Raw genomic sequence first — 21421 nt, forward strand, 5'->3', positions numbered from 1 at the left:
AGGAAAGAAGTTACTAAATACTGTTTAGCGGCCCTTTATCACAAGCTGTCCCATCCTAACCTTTTTAAAAACGTTAGTGCACTTAAACATAAATGTATATGTGCCAACTCGACCTTCTACTAGTTCACTGATAGCCTAGAGCCTCTCAGTTGCATTGAATGTACAATCGATCAATTACTCAATCAAGCCTAATTTACATGGCACAAAAATGAACACAAAGTGCTTCACAAACCATAAAATGAAACAATACCCACCCCCCTCTCAGTGCATAGACAGAGCAACACATTTGTGATGAATAAAAACACTCAAAACCAACAAGAAATCAATAAACACTGGACTAAATAAAACAAGAATAATACAATTTAAAAAGGCAGGTCTTGAGTTGGCTCTTAAAAGTATGAACACTGTGTAATGTTGTCCTCTCTGTGTCTCTTATCCAGAGAGCTAAGATTGGACCAGGCAAGAACACAGAAGGCAAGGCGGCAAACGCTGCGGCCCGCTTCGACTCCAACGGCAACCAAGATCGCATGAAGCTGGCCGACTTCAACTTCCTGATGGTGCTGGGCAAGGGCAGCTTCGGCAAGGTGAGGCGATGAAGATGAATTGTGTCCAATCAGAATCAGAAACACCCCCTCTTTATTCACCCCTAAGTCTGATTAGTGGACGACAGCGCCTTCTCCTGAGCCGCAGCCACAGGAAGGAACCTATGTTGTGCTTAGCTGACACAGCCAATTGTGTGCCATGATGGACAACTCTGTGAGCGTGTGTTAGCGTTAGTGCTGGACAGAGCATCAGAGCTCTCTATCCACACGCACCGAGCTAAGAGGTGGACAGAAGGAGAAGATAGAGATCGGAGGAGGTAAAGGAGATGGAGCACATGGAGACAGAGATGGATGAAAGCAAAGAGACCGAGAGGATGACGTGACAAGTGGAGAAAATGATGAAAGGAGAGAGAGACAGAGATGTGAGAGCATGGCGGCAAGGTTGACATGAATGAATTGAGAGAAAGGTAAAAACGTCAGAGTGAATGAAAAGAGGAGGGGGGGAAACCTTGGAGAGGGAAGACTGACGTGAATGAATGAAAATCAAGGCGAGAATGAGAAAGAACGGAGAGACGGGGAGACAGGGAGTGAAGGAGGAAATTGGGTAAAAGACGGGTGAAGCAGCAGCAGGGGGGGAGAGAGAGAGAGAGAAAGTGACAGAAAGAGAACGACAGAAGAGAGAGAGACCATTGTCTGTGTACCTGACCTGTATGCCGGCTGCCTGTTTCCATGGTAACAGGCGTTTAAAGCAACACTGATGCGTCAATGTGGAGAAACTGAGTCGAGGGTCGATCATTACTGGAATACCCGACGCACGCGCGTGCACACACACACACGTGCATGCATGCACACACATTCCTGAAACGTGGACAGACAGACACACACACACACGCATTTAGAAAGAAAAACACGGTGCATTAGACAATCCTACACACACACACACACAACCACGTGCACAAACAGGCGTTCATGTGACGCTTGTGTGTCATGGTTGCTGAGTGTGTGTGGGAGGCTGGTACCTTCAGAACTGCTCTCTCTCTGCCTCAGTGTCTGAGGACATCTGCATAACAGTGTGGTAATAACACACACACACACACACACCCAAAGCACAAAGCTGCATTTATTACAGGGTGGAAGCATTTTGGTCTGCTTGTATGAAGCAGACCAAATGTTTTACAAAGCGACTTACAATAAATGAGGTAAGCCATCAGATACAAACTCAGAACAACAAGAAAAGAACAATTATTGGCTTCATTATTCATATGTCTCATTTAATGCCCAGGCTACAGGCGAACAGGCGGCCTTTTTAGTTTGCGCTGAAATATACGCAGAGTTTCTGCTGTCCTGATTTCAAAGGGAAGCTCGTTCCTCTATTTTGCAGGATTCCAAAAAGGCATATTTATTAATGTTTACTATGTTGTGATACTGGACATTGCGCAACTCCCTACGTGTTCAAGTCACAAGTTCTCTCGTAAAAAATACAGCATTCATTGTTGTCAAAAAGTCTGTCAGAATAAGATTTTAATGCCGTGGCCTGTGGTCGATTGAACACAATCAATATCTCCTCACATCCACAACTACAATATGATTTGACAATTTATGAATGGGCTCTATAGGAAATGTTGGCACAAGACATGTCATGTTTTTTTTACTTGATCTTTGTCGATAAGTACTTGAGAATTGAAAACCCACTATTTGGGGACTTTAATCCACATTGTGACAGGAACACATCTCCAAACTTATCTTACTCTACCCCAATTTTTCCTCTTTAGAAAAATTACAATCAACAACCTTTTTTTTTTATTAAGATAAATAACATTTGAAGTTGTTTGTCAACTGAGCAGCCTGAAGAAGTCTCACATTGTCCTAAAGTGACCATTTATGCATCTCCAGACATAATGTATGGTCTTTGACAGTTTATATCATCCACCTAGGCCGCTGTAATAAAACATGGAGCAGTATCAGTGCGGTGCTGTGCAGTGGAGTGTGGATTCATTTGTTTTCCCTGGGTAAATTCACTCTGCAAGGTCAGCAGAGAAAACACTGTGGCATCATTTACGACATATGACAGTTAATATCCCGAGGACTGCTCTGCTGTCAAATGACCCTGAACAACTTTCTTGGATAAAAGGCTGTTGCCAATAGTGACAAACGCCACAATCCACAGTAGAGTTGGCAGGCTTTATGAAATACAGCGTGACCTAAATGACCTCAAATAAGACATGGAACCTCAGTGAGATCCTTAAATGTAACTCAGAAGTTTCTTGTTACTTCTTTTAATTATGTGTAAAGGGTAAAATAAAACTGGTGCTTGTATTTGTCACCATGAGGCGTGTAATGATGCCAAAAAAATGCCCCCGGTGTTGCTTTGAGATTTGTGCGTCTTTCGGTTTGGGATGAAACCCTGCTGTGGTTTAATGTGTTCTTCCCCTTGTGTCGGTGTTGTCCTTGTCCTTGTGGTTGCATAAAAGGAGCTTTGGGCCAGATGGTGTCCTTGCTCTTCCCCTGTTTCAACTTTATAGAGTTTGTATTCACATAGAGTCACAATGCCAACATATGGGACGAGTCCACTTATCCGCAAACACAGACTCACACACACTTGCATATGCTTTTTTCAAAGGATACCACCTGCATACATCCAACTTCAACAGATCTCATAACTTTAATGCAGAAAATTGTATTGCTCTCTCTTTATATGTGGCTGGCCTCTATGCTAACACATATTAAAGAGGCCCTACTTTTAGTTTTGCATTTCCTAAAGTGTGTGATGTAAGTTTTGTGCTTGTAAATGGTCTGCAAAAGCTAAAATCCCAAAGTTCCCTCTAGAGGGATTTTCTCTAACACATACTCCCACCCCCCTGCCTGAAACACCTCCATTGGACTCCTTTGTTTACTTCCATTACATGTTAAGGCTAACATCTCTAAGCCGTTGACCAATCACAATAGAGCCAGCCAGATAACCAATCAGAGCAGACTGGGCTCTGGTTTCAGACAGAGGGTGAAAAGAGGTGCTGCAGCACAGGCAGTATGAGAAAATAAAGAGCTTTTGGAACATTACAGCATAAATATTTCACAGTAGAGGCAAAAAATACAAATATGAAACCAGAAAATGATCATAATATATCCTCTTTACCATCCTCACACACACACTCACATGTGTGTCCATCCCCATCTGTGCTACTCCCAGTAGTAACCCAAACCCAATAACCCCTCTACATTATCATACCTGAATATTTATATGGCATAAACAGTCAAGTTTCCAATCTCTTTGGAGAAAAAAAACCTAAATGAATTAGATATAAGGTCACTCTCATTAATCTGTAGTTAAAGGTTTAGGAAAGAATAATGAGAGTTTTCCATTGGCATCCTCAGGCTGGAGTTCGTCAATGCTCTCTGTTTGCAGACATACTGTGGTGTTCTCTCTACACAATGATCTTTCTAAGTCCATACTGCTTCCCCAGAGGAATTAAACACATCAATAAATCAATCAAACTCACTTTATCTTGAGCTTTTGAACAGTTGCAGCCTTTTCCAGGCTCTAAGTTCCCCCTGTGTTTTATGCAAATGAACATAAGAGATGTAGGAATAAAAACGTTTTTAAAATAGAATAAAAGATCCTTTGTCGAGGTCCCGAAACTCAATTAGCCTTATGGGAACTACAAACACACCATGCTAGCCATGTAATGTCAAACTCAGCTTTTTCTTTTTATATCATTCTTACCCGCCTTGTTTTAAGATAAAAGTACTTTTATTAGTTTAAGCGTGATAGAGAGAGCAAGAGAGCCAGTCGACTAGTTTCAGCAGAGCACTCTGACATATGGGAGAGAGACTTTATCAGTGCTGATCATTTACATAAATTACCCCTTTCTGTAAAAAACCTCTTTCCTCCGCTCGAAACTTTGAGACGTTTTTTTGTCGAGGTACAAATTGTACGTTTTTAACCAACCTCTTCAATTAAAGATTACGCTGTCCAACTTTTTATTGTTGATTTGATTAATTTCCTCTTATATATAATGCTAGCTTAGCTTAGCACAACGTCAGAAGTGATGGGGAAACAAGTAGCCTGGCTCTGTGCAACGGTAACTGCCCTCTTAATCTAAATATTTATAGCCTTAGATTGAACAGCCAGATATAAGAGTATTATCTATTTGATATATATCCATCCTTCAATAGTTACACTTGCTCATATAATTCCCCCATACAGATTTACGTCCGGCGGGGAGTTGAACTTTTATGACCTGGTCACAAGCCTGCTGCAACTTTTATGAGAGGACCTGCGAGCTGGGTCTTGACCTATATTTTACCCGCTGTTTGCAGCAGCTCCTTGGTTCTTCGAGAAAGTAGAGATAAGTAGGACAGGGAGATATTGATGAAGAAGAAGGAGGAGGAGGAGGAGGAGGAGGAGGAGGAGTGAAAAATGAGAAGAGAACCAGATAGGGTAAACAAGAGACCTGAGAGTGATAGACGAGACGGAAACGTTTACTGCTCTGATTGAGAGACTGTGAGCTGTGTGACCTTGACTTCAACACATTTAAACCACTTTAAAAGTACAAACACACACAAAGTGACACACTAACATTTCAAAGTGGTTTTATTCTCTGCGTTTGTGTGGTAGACCTCTGGGAGAAAACACCACGGTGTGTGTCTCATATGTGTATTCACTATTAGATGGTCAGACTTGATAATTAAAACAAATGGGATTCTGCAAATCTCTTCCTCTGCCATCCATTCCTCTACTTCTTCTTCACTTAAGGGCAGTAAATCTTTCCGCCATTATTTATATCCCACCCTCCTCACCCCATCTACCTTCCTCTATCTCCATTAAGCCCCCATTCTGTACTGTGTACTCCTCACTAATGTTGAATGGCAAACAGAAGCTGGGGCACTTTGCATCAAGTTGCACATTTTATATGTCATTGAATAAATACTTGCTTTTACTGAAATAAATGTCAACACCATTTGGCTTGCCCCAAAGTTGATATAATGCAGTCTGACAAATATTGCAAACAAGATAGTATTCTCCTCTATAATGACACGCCTTTTATCCACTCCTCTCTGTCCTGCCATTTTTATTTCCTATTTAACCTCCCGTCTGATGACATCCTGAAAGTTGACGATTTAGTTTTCTCTCTCCTTCCCTCCTGTCCTTTCTCTCTTTACTTTTACTTTGACGTAACCCCACAGAGTCAGAGAAGCTTTTCTTTATCCCTGTTGCCCTTTACAGAACCTCCTTTATCTCTCCCCCTTCTCCCTGCCTCCTACTGCTCACTCCGTGCCCTTTCTCCCGCCTTTTTTCCTTCGTCCTTGCACCATTCTGTCTTTCAAAATGGTCTTACTTTAAAAGATTGACAGTAGCTATGTGCCATTAAGATCTTGATTTTTCACGAGTTATTTAACCTTTGGTATTTCCCTAATAAGACTTATCCTACTACTTAGACACCAGCAGAACTCAATAAACTGCAATAACCTGCCCCTGTTCTGATTGGTCAACCGCTTAGAGAAGTCCCGCCCTTAGCCTATCATGTACAATGTGTTGAAGAGTGAGTGTTACACAGTGATGTCACTATGTTACAGAAGCAAACAAAGGAGTCTAATTGAGGCCTTTTAGGCAGGGGGGGAATGTGGGAGAGAAACTCTGTCTGGATGGAACTTTGGGATTTAAGCTTTTGCAGACCATTTACATGCACTAACAGCTGTATAACAGGGAAAACCCCAAAAAGCATAAAAGGACCCCTTTTAGATGTATTCTATTCATTATTGTTGATCAGTTGTTTTTTCCCTCCCTTCTCTTCTCTTTTTCTGATTTGTTATTTAGTTATTTAAATGTTTGCCCTGTAACCATATTCATTTCTTAAAATGAAAGTAAAACATTGATTATTATTCCTAGTATTTCACCATCTACCCTCTCCATCATCTCCCTCTTCTTTCCTCCCCTCTCTAGGTGATGCTGGCAGAGCGTAAAACGACGGAGGAGCTGTACGCCATAAAGATCCTGAAGAAGGACGTAGTGATCCAGGACGATGACGTTGAATGCACCATGGTGGAGAAGAGAGTGTTAGCGCTGGCTGGAAAACCTCCGTTCCTAACACAGCTGCACTCCACCTTCCAGAGCATGGTACGTTGGACGACACAACTTCCCAAAAGTTGTATGAGCTCATATAAAATGTGTAATGTCTTATGAGTTTTATTTTTATGTGGAGAGTATTTGCTTTTTCTATTGACCCTGCATATTCTACTCATTGTAAACAAATGTACATTCTTCTCATAGCTATGTATAATTGAAGGAATAAGTACCTAGTAATAGTCATAAATCTTTAAAACCATTGTAAAAAACTTTGTATTTACCCACAAAAACACGCTGAAAATCCAAATACCTATCTATTTAACACTCCTTGCAATCTGACACACTGACACACCTTCACATTGTGTTCGATCTGAGGGGTGGGGGGGGGGGGGGGGGCGCTGAAGTACGCCACCGCACTGCTGGTGAGCGCTGTGGTCTTAACAGCAGCTCACAGCTGGAACACACACACTGGATTCATATTTGATTCATGCTTTTCTTCTGACGCTTAATCCGTACTACACCAACGATGAGTCAACAGAGGAGTGATTTTGGATAAAGCCTTTATGCCGATGCATTCATGACAAAAACAGAAGTACAAAACAATATATTCACGTGTTAATTAATTGACGAGAAAATAAAACCCAAGCACAATCTCAAACACACTCACACATATTAACAGCCCTAACTCAACAGAGTCACTCACAACACACACATGGCCACTCTCAAAAATACCTCCACTTCCCGTCACTTTCTGCACCTTATTGGCAATTTCTGTTGATAATGGAGGAGAATTATGTTTCTAAATTGAAGTTGCAGTGGACAACAACCCGGTCACCTCTTTCTCACTCTGTAGTTCCTCTTTTTTCTCTATTTTTACTCCCTATCTCATCTTTAGTCCTTTAGTCTTTTCTTATTTAAACCTTCACTCTATCTTCTTTAGCAATCCTTTCTCTCTACTGTCTCTATTTCGTTTTGACCTCTCACCTGCTTTTATGAACACACACTTTTTGACAAGTCCTGTGTGTGTGTCTCACCTTTATCTCTCTTCAGGACCGTCTGTATTTTGTCATGGAATATATAAACGGAGGAGATCTGATGTATCAGATCCAGCAGGTCGGCAAGTTCAAAGAGCCCCACGCTGTGTAAGTACCCACACACACAAAAGCATCATAACACAAAATCTTAATCCCATGCTTAGAGATGTAATGCTTTTTTAAATCATGTTGAATAAGCCATCAGCAGTTTGACGGGCTCAGGTGACGGATGAGCAATCCCAGCAGAGCCTGGGGGGGAAATATGTTGTTCGCCTCGATGCAAGTTGCTGCTCTGATGAAAGAACTGAAAGTAATCCAGGAGCTCCTGTGACTTTTAGCGTGCGGTAGAATACCTCCAAAGCTGCAGAGTATAATTTAGGTAGCTGGCGAGATCGCAGGTGTCAAGTCAAACTAGCGAGTTGACATATTTGACAAGCAGGCTGTCGGGAAAGCAAGAGCCGTGGTGGAGTTTGCCCTTCATCTGCTTTATAGGGAAATAGCGTTTCTTCCCTCTGGCTGAAGGTTTAAACTGCTGAAAGGCAAGTTAAAAGGAAAGAGGGGGTGGACTTTTAATTAAGGCCATCGACTTGTTTAATTTATTTACGAGACAATAGAGTGGTGCAGGAATGAGTCCTAAACCCAGATACGCGTTAGCATTTTAGCACTTCTGTGCTCCCATGAGTTGTTGGTTAGATGGCTGAAATAAGTTTGATACAAGCATCGGATATTTCACATTTATTTAATTAAATACTTCCGTACATAACCTACTGGTGATTGTCTGAGGCCTATACGTGTCCTAAAAGAGTGGTAGCTAAGTAACTAAATAAGACAACTAAATGTCATCCTGTCGAACATTGGCCATCTGTAGCTTAGCAGTGGTGACGGGAAGTCATGTGATGGTCATGTAGTTTGTTTCTAGCATTACATTAACAGTTTTCCTCTGGCAATTGCATTTACAGTATGCTGTAACTATAATAAAGTTGCGTTAATATGTGGAGATCATCCTGCTGAACGAAACATGTAAATATCAGATGTGTGTTTGCCTCACCTGTTGGCCGTTGCTAACTAATGGCTAGATGACTCTACAAAACTTCACGCCAAAGATTAGCCTCCTTTAGCTTAGCGATGTTGGCGTCAAGTCATGCCACCATGAGTAGTATGCTTTTAGTATCATGTTAGCTCTTTACTTTTAGCAATTGCATTTAGGTGTATTATGTGGAGATTATCCTACTGGACAAAATATGTAAGTAACAGGAAAAATCCCAATGGGAAAGTAAGCCCTAGTGATGGCCTACAAAAATATGTCATCACTGCACAACTCAGGACAGGCCGCTGCCTGGATAATAAAGATGCCTTGAACTTTTTTCCCACTGTCTTGTATTTCCTGTGTATGACTGTTAAAGCCGTGTTAGCTTCCTGTTGCAGCAACTCCCCTCTGATCACGTACATAACGTCCAACTAGCTCTCCCACACTGCTTCCCCACGCCTTTGAAATGCCTCCTGACATCTTTTAGGTGCACTCTACAAACGGACACTGATTGTGCATGCCCACGCAAACAAACACACAACCACAGTTGACTGTGTGGTCAGTGTTCAGACTCCTCCTGTTGATCTTATTAGCCGCTCTCTGGCCTTGAAGAGACAGCCCTGACCTTTGCACAGACACACACACACACACACACACACACAAATTATCCATCTGTTTTCCTCTTGTCCTTTGTCTCAGACTCTTTTTAATTACTGCTTTTGTTTCTCTCCGTGTTTGTGTGTAGATTCTACGCTGCGGAGATAGCCATTGGTTTGTTTTTCCTGCATCTAAAGGGCATCATCTACAGGTAACCTCCATCTCACAACATACAGAAGTTATGGATTTAAATGAGTTAATGGATACAGGAGGTGTGTCTCTTAAGCATTGAAGCACTGCAGTTTGTATGTTTTTTTTTTAAATACGTTGAACTTTAAAAGTATTATTACAGCACACTCATATTTGTTATATTTGCACATTTTATACAAAACAAAAAATACTTTTTCATTGGATATTAATCTATAAAATTCAGAATTCACCATATTTTCTGACCTAAACTCCTCCTCGGTTGGCACTGAAGAAAAATAAATGTTCTGACCTTTAGACTTCAACTGCAATCAACTGGTTCCTGCTGTTTATAATATCACACTGAGAATCCACCCCCACAAATAATGCAGTCCTCCCAACTGCAAATAAGGATCTGTCATCTAGCTTTAGTGTAACCGTAGTTCAACCTCTTGCATTAAGCCCTGCATCATTCCCTATTAAACTCCCAATGAAAAAAAAACCAATAAAGATGCAGAGGAGAAGAAAACTGTACCATAGAATAAAGCAAATGGTGCTGTGATGAGCATTCCTGGTCCATATTGGGTCCCCGTGTGTTGCTAACGTAGCTTTTCCCTCCTGTAGAGACTTGAAGCTGGACAATGTGATGCTGGACTGCGAGGGTCACATTAAGATCGCAGATTTTGGCATGTGTAAAGAAAATATGAACGACGGAGTCACTACCAAGACCTTCTGTGGAACACCGGACTACATAGCTCCTGAGGTAGAGTGTGTGATGGAGTGTGTGTGTCTGGCCTGTTGCTATGTTTTATTTAATATGCATGTTGAGGTTGTTTGTAACGCATATTCTCTTTCTTTCCTGCCTTGCATTGAGCATTGCAGTGATGGCGTATTGTTTTAGGCCCAATCGGGAAATTAGCATCACAAGGGCTAACAAAAAGCAATGGGATTTCTTCATCGGACTTTAAAAATAAGATCTGGGCAAACACAGATTTACCATACTTACACATTTTGTAGCTAACGTAATGCTACACATACTTAATGACGGTCACATGACTTCTCACACCACCGCTAAGCTAAAGGCGGCTAATGTTGTGGTGATGACATTTAGTAGCCTCATTTGATAGTGCTTAAGACATGTTAACCACAGCCCTTATTTGAAGCCTCTAATAACAAACATGTTCAGAAATCCATTGACTTTGAGATGAGGGAACCAGAAGTCCTAAATGCTAACTACTTTCCCAGTTAAGGGCTCATTCATGCACCCCTGTACTGCTACAGATTGAATTGATGAATTTTCCTGAACAAAGTGTCTTTTATTTCAGATCATAGCCTATCAACCGTATGGAAAGTCTGTGGACTGGTGGGCCTTTGGAGTTCTGCTCTATGAGATGCTAGCTGGACAGGTCAGTCTGTGTGTGTCTGTGTGTCTTATATAAAGTTTTATAAATAGAAACTTAGTGCAATAAAACTCCTTCCATTACAGCATTTGTATTCAATACTGGATGTGAAAAAAAACAAACACTCATGATCTTAGCCTTTAAAATGTGACATTGTGCTAATGAAAGGTTAGCTATTAAATTAAACCCCTTGATGAGTTTTCCTCTCATGGCATTAATAATTGTTAGCGTAGATGTGACATTTCCAAATCCTGGATATCTCATTTGGAGTGCATATTGTGAATTTGTGAGTACTACTGAGTGGTGTTGAGGTTGGAAAAAAAAGGTTTAATGATTCAATTTAAATGCCCTCCATTTGTCCTGTCCTGCCCACTTTTGTTCTTTTTCATCCGCTCCTTATTTCCTCTCCCCTCTCCTCTTCAGCCTCCATTTGACGGTGAAGATGAGGATGAGTTATTTCAGTCCATTATGGAGCATCACGTCTCCTATCCCAAGTCAATGTCCAAAGAGGCTGTCGCTATCTGTAAAGGGGTGAGTGCACAAACACACACACACACACACACACACACACACACAGACACAGACACACACACACACACACACACACACACACACACACACACACACACACACACACACACACACACACTGTAAAACACAAATCCTTGTCCGTCTCATGAGCTCAACCTTGCTCCCTTCTCACAAAATCTCCCTTCCTTTTGGCTTTGCTCCCTCTCTTTGTGACACACACACACACACACACACACACACACACACACACACACACACACACACACACACAGGAAGAGAGTTGTTAGGGTATTACATTTGTCAGAGGAAAGGTGGCAGTACCAGGAAGAAGGAGGTGAACATGCAGTAGGAAGGAGGAAGCGAAGGACATCACAACAATCAGCATAATTAAAACCATTGTTGGGGAACATTTATTTGGAGTGAAACAACATTGTCCGCTGTCGTTATCTATCCTGCTTCCATCACTTCCTCCCTCTCTCTCCCCCCTCTCTCTTTCTCCCTCACCCCTTTCACTCTCCCCTCTGTGTGTTATAACGCTCTCCTCTTTCGTCCTTCTCTCTCCGCAGTGTTCATTGTTAAGCCGCTGTTTTGCTCTTTTCATTGTACATCCTCTCTATCTCTCTCACACACACACAGACAAGCACACACACATTCTCTTTCTCTCACTCACTCTCTCACACACACACAGAAATGCGCTAATAGGCTAAGCCTGTGCTGTATGCTCAGTTGACTGTGGAAACTTCTGTTCAGAAATATTGGCCAATACCAATTTATGCCCTGACACTTCCCTACTGTGTGTGTGTGTGTGTGTGTGTGTGTGTGTGTGTGTGTGTGTGTGTGTGTGTGTGTGTGTGTGTGTGTGTGTGTGTGTGTGTGTGTGTGTGTGTGTGTGTGTGTGTGTGTGTGTGTGTGTGTGTATCTGACAGCTGATTACTGCTATAAACGGAGTGGGTCTTCTCTATCAAACCACCACCTTTCTCTCTCATATCCAAACTGTACGGTTCACTGACCATGACTAACTGCACACACACACACACACACACACACACACACACACACACACACACACACACACTTGGAGATGTACAGTATGTTTAGATACATACTTTTTTTTTTTACCCAGAGCAGGTCACCTCCCTCTGATGGTTTCATCTGCTTTCAGGATTTAATCGCACTCTGCTACATCTCTACAGTATCACTGTCATTCCTCTTCATATATATATCACAAATAAACAAACAAAATGTTGACATCATTAAGTTCATTTGTAAACACAAACAGAGATTTTTATTTATTAACAAGATATGAACACACACACACACACACACACAGACACACACGTATAACCATCAACGTACAGTTCAAGCGTGAGTTAAGACGCACTCGTCGATGCCAGCATGACTTTGTTACGCTTAATATAAAGCTAAGGCGTTCATGAGCAGATTGATGAGATGTATATTAACACACACACACACACACACACACACAAACACACACGCTGTGTTATGTATTAGTGATGATTCCTGGGTTGTAGTGCTACGACAGTGGATGTTCAGTAGAGCGTGAAAGCCTCCGTCCGCCCCCACAGCTCCGTATGTGTGTATCTTTACTGCATAGGTTTTTTCCATGTGTGTGTGTATTTACTGTAAGTGTGAGTGTCTTTATTTATGTGTGTGTATGTGTCTATACTGAATGTGTGTGTACTTGTGTGTCCGAGTGTGTGTGTTTATAATTCATCCATGTGTGTGTCCACGCTATACTGCATGTGTATGTCTATATGTGTCCATACTGTATGGTGACCATGTGTGTGTGTGCCTCTTGACCTTACAAACAAAACATAGAAACACATTATGGTGTAAAAAAAGAATAACACCTCTAATATTTAACTCATTATTAGTGTGTACAGTTACAATGCCAGGTATGCTGTGAATTTTAAAGTGTGATATTGTGTAGAAGTCTAGAAAGAAGCCCTGGTCGTTTGAATGACTGACATCAGTGCATGTTAAGATAAGTTCTGTGGATGTTTTTGTTGACTCAAATTATTCTGTAGTCTCAAGCCTTTAAACATAACGTAACATCATCTTTTCATCAGTTAAATGTGTTTCAACACGCCTATTTCCTTTATTATACCAGTGGCAACACACTGAACGGCACTAAGGTCATGTCGTGTTTGCAGTGTGTGTGTGTGTGTGTGTGTGTGTGTGTGTGTGTGTGTGTGTGTGTGTGTGTGTGTGTGTGTGTGTGCCAGTGTGTGTTGAACATACGTGTGGAAAGGGAGTGATCAGAGACATTTCCACTCCCATGCTTCAGCCCTGGCCAGCATCCATATTTCATAGCCAGCAATGGCCATACACACACACACACACACACACACACACACACACACACACACACACACACATACACACACATACACGCTTAAGCTGCCTCTGCAGTATATTCTGGAGTGTTAGGATCATGATGTGTTCAACCACATGATTCTACAACAAAGAGTAATTGTGCAAGTATGTTTTAACAGACCTACAGGCACACACACACACACACCTACACACACACACACACCTACACACAAAGCTTTTTTCCATCCAACCTAGTTCCCTATTGTGTTCTGCAATGCATTCAGCGTGGCTCAGTTTTTAAGTTGTGTAATCACCAGTATGACGTCATTTAGGTGAAAATGCAGTGTATTGATTATCCAGAGGAAGGGATGTTTAGTGTTTTCCTTAAAGAAGAAATGTGTTTCTGCTGTGCTAGACAATGGAGGACCCTTGTAATTGCAACATACAACATACGGGAAGTATTTCCACCCTAAAAGATTTTACAGATGTTTTGTTAGATGTGCATAACGAAAACTGTGACCAAATAGGTTTTAAAGACCTTTTTTTCAATGATAACATGACAGCTATAACTTCACTAAACAATAACTGTGACTTTATAATTATTCAATGATTTAGATGGTTACAGCTCACACTTAAATATAGTTTAAATAATATAATATTAACAAAACTCTGCTGTTTCACCCTTTTAAACCTCAAATTAGAGACTGCAGAAACATATATGCTGTTGTAAAATACCTCAACTTAAAGTGATTCAATAATATGAATCAAAACAATACTTTTTGTTCTCTTTAATGCTAATTAGCTGTGCGATTTTATGCTAAAATGTACCAAACCTCCTTCACCATCTGCTCTGCAAGAACACAAAATAATTCACCTACCTTTGTGCAAGTGGAGGCAAAAATGTACAAAATGACATAAGAACATTTTATGTCTTGACACAAAATTGGTTATTTTGAAAAGATTAAAATGTCCTTGAAACAATGACATGGTCCTCTGTCAACCTGCATGAAATAAAGCCAACAAAAACTAACTTGATTGTATAGGAACTAAGCCCAGTTTTAGCAGATGGAGAGTACAGGCTGTTACCACTGAGTGACCAGAGGAAGACAGTCATGCCGTTTTTAAACATGTCATTATTTCCTGCAATCAGTGACCTGTTTTCGGTCCGGCTGCTTTGCGGTCCGCTGAATGTTCCGTTCTCCCTCATTTAATGCACGCAGTGAGGATTCACCAAGACTCCCTTCAAAAGAGATTAGCTGCAGTCTCCAGATTTGTTGACAGACTCTCAAAATAGAGACAAATACAAGATGTTGTAGGAGCCAACATGTCTTACTTTAAATGACTTGTTTAAGACTTGATGAATTGTGGCTTTTTGTTATACAGTATATTCAGTAAATTGCCTTTGATTTAAGTTAATGGTTATTTGTAGAGGCCAATATTGAGCCTTGCTCGGGGCTTTTCCATGTACCTATAAAAGGGCACAAATGCAGAGCTCCAGTGCGCCAGGTAGAGCGGTTACATACAGCACATGACCGCACTTTTTGTCAGTCAATAAGCGTTCCTTATTGAACCTTTTGCAGTTTTATTTAGAAGTTATAGCCAGCTATTGGGACTGTTGTACACAATGTATTTCGAAAATGTTCTTTTGTAGCACAGGTGTGGTTTTCAGTGTGCCCACAACACGGGATCACCTTGAAACTGTAAAAAAAATTACAAGGCAAGACGAAGAAGTATATTTATACAGCACATTTCAACACAGGGCAATTCAAAGTGCTTCACAAATAAAAAATGGAAAGCATTAAGAGACACAACAGAAACACGTTGTAAAATGACATTTACATACATTAAAACAATCACAAAATAGAGAGAACTAAATAAAAATAGAACAAGCCAAAATAGGATAAGGTATTGAATAAAGGAATAAAAGTTATACACAAATGTGTGCCAGTCAGTTAATAATATACACTCTCTGAGGCCATAGTCCAGCAAAAAGAGATGGGAAGACATAAAAGTGGACATCGAGGGAGGTTAGAGGCAGAATCAGAAGGAGGAAGGATACAGAAAGAGGGATAAACGTTGTTATTCCAAACCAACAGTTTCTTTTATATAAATTACTCAACCAATGACTTTCTGCACGCCTGTTAACTAAAGGTATGAGTGTGTGTGTGTGTGTGTGTGTGTGTGTGTGTGTGTGTGTGTGTGTGTGTGTGTGTGTGTGTGTGTGTGTGTGTGTGTGTGTGTGTGTGTTTGTTTGTGCGCGCTTGCGCGTCCGTGTGTTCAGTGTAAGGTTGACTGACCCGTGGAAAATGTTATTTTAGTTCTAATGTAATGAGTTATGACTGCTTCTCCTGAGGGAGGCACACCCACCGACACACACACACACACACACACACACACACACACACACACACACACACACACACACACACACACACACACACACACACACACACACACACACACACACTCATTCTGACGTCAGTAGCCTTGATGCTGCTCTTAAGCTTTTGTGTGGACAGACACAGTAAACGGTCCTTAATTGTGCCTCTGGAAAACTCCTGCGTTAAAAGAAAAAACATATTCATTCATCTGCAGGCGGGGGTTTGGTGGCTTCTATCTGGTCTTTTGGAAAGAGCGTTTAAGATGATAGATAGTGGAACTGAAAGCTGGTTACAAGGAGGGCGAGAAAAAATAAAGGGGTGACATTTATTTATACACAGAGATGAATGAAAGGAGGAATCATAGAAGGAAACGCTGGGGAAAAGAGACAGGAATAAATGAGATGAAACTTTAATGATGCCAGGGGGGAGATTTGGGGCAGCGGCACACTGGTGAGTGTAGATCAGATGCAGATCTCTCCTTTAGTTTACACCAATGCATATGATTGAGCATTCAGCCTGCTTTATTCATTTTTTCTAATAATACACGTTATAAGTCTGTGATGTTCTTGCAAGCTTTTCCTATAGTGTGCTTTATAGGTTTGATGCGTGTAAATGGTCTGCAAAGGCAAACACTAAAGCACTTTGTGAACATTAAAGCATGGAGACACGTCACATAAGAGCTGTAAAATACAAATACAAACCTAAAAATGAGCATAATAGGGCCCCTTTAATATGACCAAATACTCTTGGCCTACCTGAGCATGCACCTGCATGACATTCCCATTAGCCTCAGCTGAACTTTATATTTAGTTTTTATAAGCAAGTCTTAGCTTGCTAATGAAAGATGGTTAACTTAACTTGTTAACTTCCAGATCAGGATGGAGAAAGTGAAGCAAAGCTTGTCTAAAAATGGGATTAGGATGACAGAATACGAATAAAATAACAGCTGACAAAGTGAACCCATAACAATTGCCATGAGAGAGAGTAAAGAGGGACTTATAGTAATTCTTCTTTTCTCTCTGACTGTCTGTCCAGCTGATGACGAAGCATCCAGCGAAGCGACTGGGCTGTGCACCGGAGGGCGAGAGGGACATCCGGGAGCACAGCTTCTTCCGCTACATGGACTGGGAGAAACTGGAGAACAAGGAAGTTCAGCCGCCCTTCAAACCTAGAGCTGTAAGTCCGACCCCACTGAACCCAACGTGACCACGAATAATGAATTATCATCTCTTGAGTCGAGCACAGGGTTATCTATCCCCAAACAGCAGAGACCAGGTTTTTAAATTGCAAGTTGAAGACGTCATTTTCTCTATTTTTACTTCTACTGTTACCTGACTTCTCTTTCTGTTATTTTACTCATCTTCTCACTTTCAATGTGACTGTCTCTGTCTCTTTCCTCTCCTCTGTTTGGGACAATGCACCCAGGTAAGTCTGGAAAGGATGATGATGGGGAAGAATGTGTGGTAATAGGGGCTATTATATAGTAGATTAGGATTATTGTGGAGAGGATGAGAAGGAGGAAAGTGCCGTTTGGATGAGAAGGACACAGAAAATGTTGAAGGCGTTGACAAAAGAGAACAACATTAGGTCCTTTGTTCACAAAGCGCCCTTTTTCTGAGAGCCAGAGTCCTTGTTTAATTGAGTCAAATGAGAACAGAGCGCCTGCCTTCAGAAGGTCCGGGAGCTCAGAGTTGAAAATATTAAAACTTTTGAGAAAAAGCGCAGTAGACAGTGCATGTAAAACTTGTTTTGGTCGGTCCGACAAAAACATAACAAAGACCGAAAAAGCCAGGATGTTGGAGCAGATCGGCCGGGTGGACACCTGATTTTGCTGCCAGTGAGTGTGTGACGTTCCTTCCTCGCTGTATGGCTGTCAGACTGAGCAGGGACATGCTCATTCATACAAAGTGTGAGAGCAAGAGTCTTCCGGTTGATGCTGATAGTGTAAAAAACGATGTCATTGCTGAACAGCTGATTAGATCCATGCTAGTCTCTCAGTGACCGACAGCCCTGAATGATGAAAAGCACACTAATGAAGATAACGCTACTGACCGCCGTACCGACTGACTTACAGATTTTGGAGACCAGTTGTTAGTTTGCATTTGTTTCATTGGTTCCGGCGGTTGAGCTGAATCCTTGTAACACATACTCTGGTCTCCATATTTTGGTGCAGTCGCTGGAAAAGCTTGTTTGGGGTTGACTGAGTTTAGAGAAAAACCTAGAGGGAATAAGTGGACGTCCGCACAGCGACCTGAAACAACTTGTGATTTTCTTCTGCTGTGTGCTTTTTCTCCTCTACAAAATTAGTTTGATCATAACTACAGTCAGAATGATGTCATCTTCTACTAAATCTCTTGTTCTCTCTCACACACACACACACACACACACACACACACACACATACTCACAGCCTTAGGCCTCACTGCTGCTGAAGAGTTTTTCCAAGTTGAGCTTTTTCTGCAGCTGTCTCGGCCCGCTGGGGTTAGTGTGTGTGTGTCAATGTGTGTGTATGCTAGCCTTGTGTGTGTGTGTGTGTGTGTGTGTGTGTGTGTGTGTGTGTGTGTGTGTGTGTGTGTGTGTGTGTGTGTGTGTGTGTGTGTGTGTGTGTGTGTGTGTGTGTGTGTGTGTGTGTGTGTGTGTGTGTGTGTGTGTGTGTGTGTGTGTGTGTGTGTGTGTGTGTGTGTGTTCGACGATGGATCAGTAATGCTGCCAATGTTAGAGGTCACCATTGGTACCGGGCTGGGTTTTAACTCTGAAGTGTGTTTCTGCAGACTCCTCTGATGTGACTGCTAACATATGTTGTCTGATCTCTTCTTCTCTGCTTCTGAATCGGCCTCCTCTCTCCCGTTTGATCTCGTCTTTCTAACATCTTTTGTCTTTCACCTCTCCGTGCTGTCGCTTGCCATCTCTCGCTCTTTCTTCTTCCTTCTGAGGACAAACAACGGTTCAGATTTTTTTTGAAGAACCGTTGTGTTTTCCCCGCATAAAAGTTTGGAGTTCAGTGGAACATCTGAAGGTGGTCCTTTGATCTGTTCTGGTGAGGAATGTGTGTATTTTGGGACAAAGAAAATTTAAAACCATTTTGCTCCTATTGTTTGTGAGCTGGTAATTGTCTATGAAGGATCTTTGATGCTGATTGAAGTCCTTATCACTGACTGAGGTCACGCTTTATTCAGTTCCATTTTGTTTGTCTGCTTGTGGTTTCCCAATGTGATGGGTCTTGTTTAGAAGGTAACCACACATTTGCAAAACTTATAGAATATGGTTTATGTGAAGCATTGACCTCCAAGAGTTATTCGGGAGTTTTCACGATGTTTTGCAAATCTATGGACATTCCCAGAGACTCACCTATGAATGCTTTTGAAGCGTTTTGATCAGCTGAGCTCTCAGATCGAACAAGTTGGCTGACAAGTGTTTTATTGATTCACCTGGTCTTTTACAGCTATTGTCTTGAGTTATCATTGTTCATCTGTCCGTCCATCGAGCAATCTTTTGTCAAACCCACCCATCCTCCACCTGAAGACTCCATCCATCCACCACTGCTCCATCCATCTGTCTTCCACTGCTGCCATGCATCATCCCATCTGTCCTTACTCATTTTTATTTGTCCTCTAAGTGTTTTCTCATGTTTGTTTCTGTTTATTTGCATGCTCCGGGGCTCAGTCTCAAATGAAACCTGTCCTGGAGTGCACTACCGTTAACCTCACTTAAACTTCACATTAAAAATTATGTTAAATAGCTTTTATTTAAAATCAAAACAACTTTTAAAAATCTTATAGAAACATCCCCAAAAATGTTTTCCCAAAACAATTAAAACTAGAAAATCCTGGAGAGCAAAGACCTAAATGCCCTGTCGAGTCTGAGGTACTTCGACTTTACTGAAGTATCTTCCTTGTACTTTTTTACTTACTAAATTTAATTTAAAGGTCCCCTATTATGCAAAATGCTTTTTTGCTGTCTTTTATACAGAAATATGTATGCCCGGTGTGTAAGGAGACTCGAAAAGTGTCAGAAAATACAACCCTCTCTCTTTTCCTCCTCACCCACATTTCTAAAAAATGGGGTACAAACGAGCTGATCCAGATTTGCTGCCGATATGACGTCCTATCAGAAATGATGGCTGGCTTTACATTGAACACCCGCCCACGTGACAAGTCCCAACGTATCGTCCGCAATATACAGTCGCGAGCTGAATCCCCCTCCGCAGCACCTCTCTGACTCCATGCAGGATGTCTGCAGGAGGGACTGAGAGTTGTTGTATATATAATACAAATACTGTCACTGTTCAGGTGGTAACCACTGAGAAGTGTTTCAGAAATAATGCTTGATGTGCTATAAAAGAGCGTAATAGGAGTCCTTTAAAGCTTTAGTTATTTTATAGATTCCTATTCTACACATAAAAACTATGAAGAATTACGAAGAACTATGGATTCAATTAAACTAACAAAAATTGGCAGCATTTTTAAGTATTTGTTTGTGTAGAAAACTTCCTAGCTTCTCAGATATAAAGATTTGTTTCTTTTGCCTTTATATATATATTTTTATTTTAGTTTGTATTACTAATTCAGAATTTTGTATTTATTGACTTTTTCCCCTAATTCTTAAGTATATTTTCCTCATCATACCTTAATACTTTTCATTTAAGAAACCATTGTCAGTACAGTACTGTTACTTGCAATTGAATAATTCTTCCACCATGTTTTCAACAATTTTCATGCAAACAATGAAAAAACCAAAGCCCATTCGGATCTCTGGTGCGAGTAAATAGACTTCCACTGGAGTATGATTTGGGAGATGCTTACCACGTCAATTAAAATGTCTTGGCTAAGGTGTTGTGTCGTGAATTGATACTCATAAACTTCGTGACACTTATTTCATTTCCTACGAGGCAACATTTCTTCCCATCTGCTTTGCCAAACAGGTGGAAACCAATGCCAGTAATTAGCTGCAAATACAATTTGACCCTGGTGTATTTCTCACTTCACATATTTCCCCAAACTATAAACAGTCTGGCTTAATTTCATTTGGTTTTAGCAAGTTTTTGGAGATTTAATGAGTTTGTAGTTCTCCTCTGGGTGATGTTGTCAGAGGACACTGAATCCTTGTTGTGTTAATTAAAGCTGATAGAGATGTGAAAAAAAGGAATAGCTCGGCCTAATGTCCCCATGAGACAGACTGTCGGGAAAATATAGTTTTCAAGTTAATAACTTGTTTTAACAATTTTCATGCAAACAACGAAAAAACCAAAGCCCATTCGGATCTCTGGTGCGAGGAAATGGACTTCCACTGGAGTATGATTTGGGCGCACATCTCGCGGGTGTA

At 41.1% G+C, this 21421-nt stretch overlaps 1 protein-coding gene across 1 annotated transcript in view; it reads left to right on the forward strand.

Moving 5' to 3' along the window:
- The window catches only part of LOC134877800 (protein kinase C beta type-like), an 81742-nt gene that overhangs the window by 55836 nt on the left and 4485 nt on the right, over nt 1-21421 (forward strand). The window contains 8 exon segments of the mRNA XM_063903444.1: nt 441-584; nt 6484-6657; nt 7657-7748; nt 9413-9475; nt 10075-10213; nt 10776-10856; nt 11274-11381; nt 17135-17275. Coding sequence (XP_063759514.1) covers nt 441-584; nt 6484-6657; nt 7657-7748; nt 9413-9475; nt 10075-10213; nt 10776-10856; nt 11274-11381; nt 17135-17275 — 942 coding nt within the window.

This window comes from Eleginops maclovinus, chromosome 16, assembly GCF_036324505.1.
Source record: "Eleginops maclovinus isolate JMC-PN-2008 ecotype Puerto Natales chromosome 16, JC_Emac_rtc_rv5, whole genome shotgun sequence".
NCBI classification, from domain to species: Eukaryota; Metazoa; Chordata; class Actinopteri; order Perciformes; family Eleginopidae; genus Eleginops; species Eleginops maclovinus.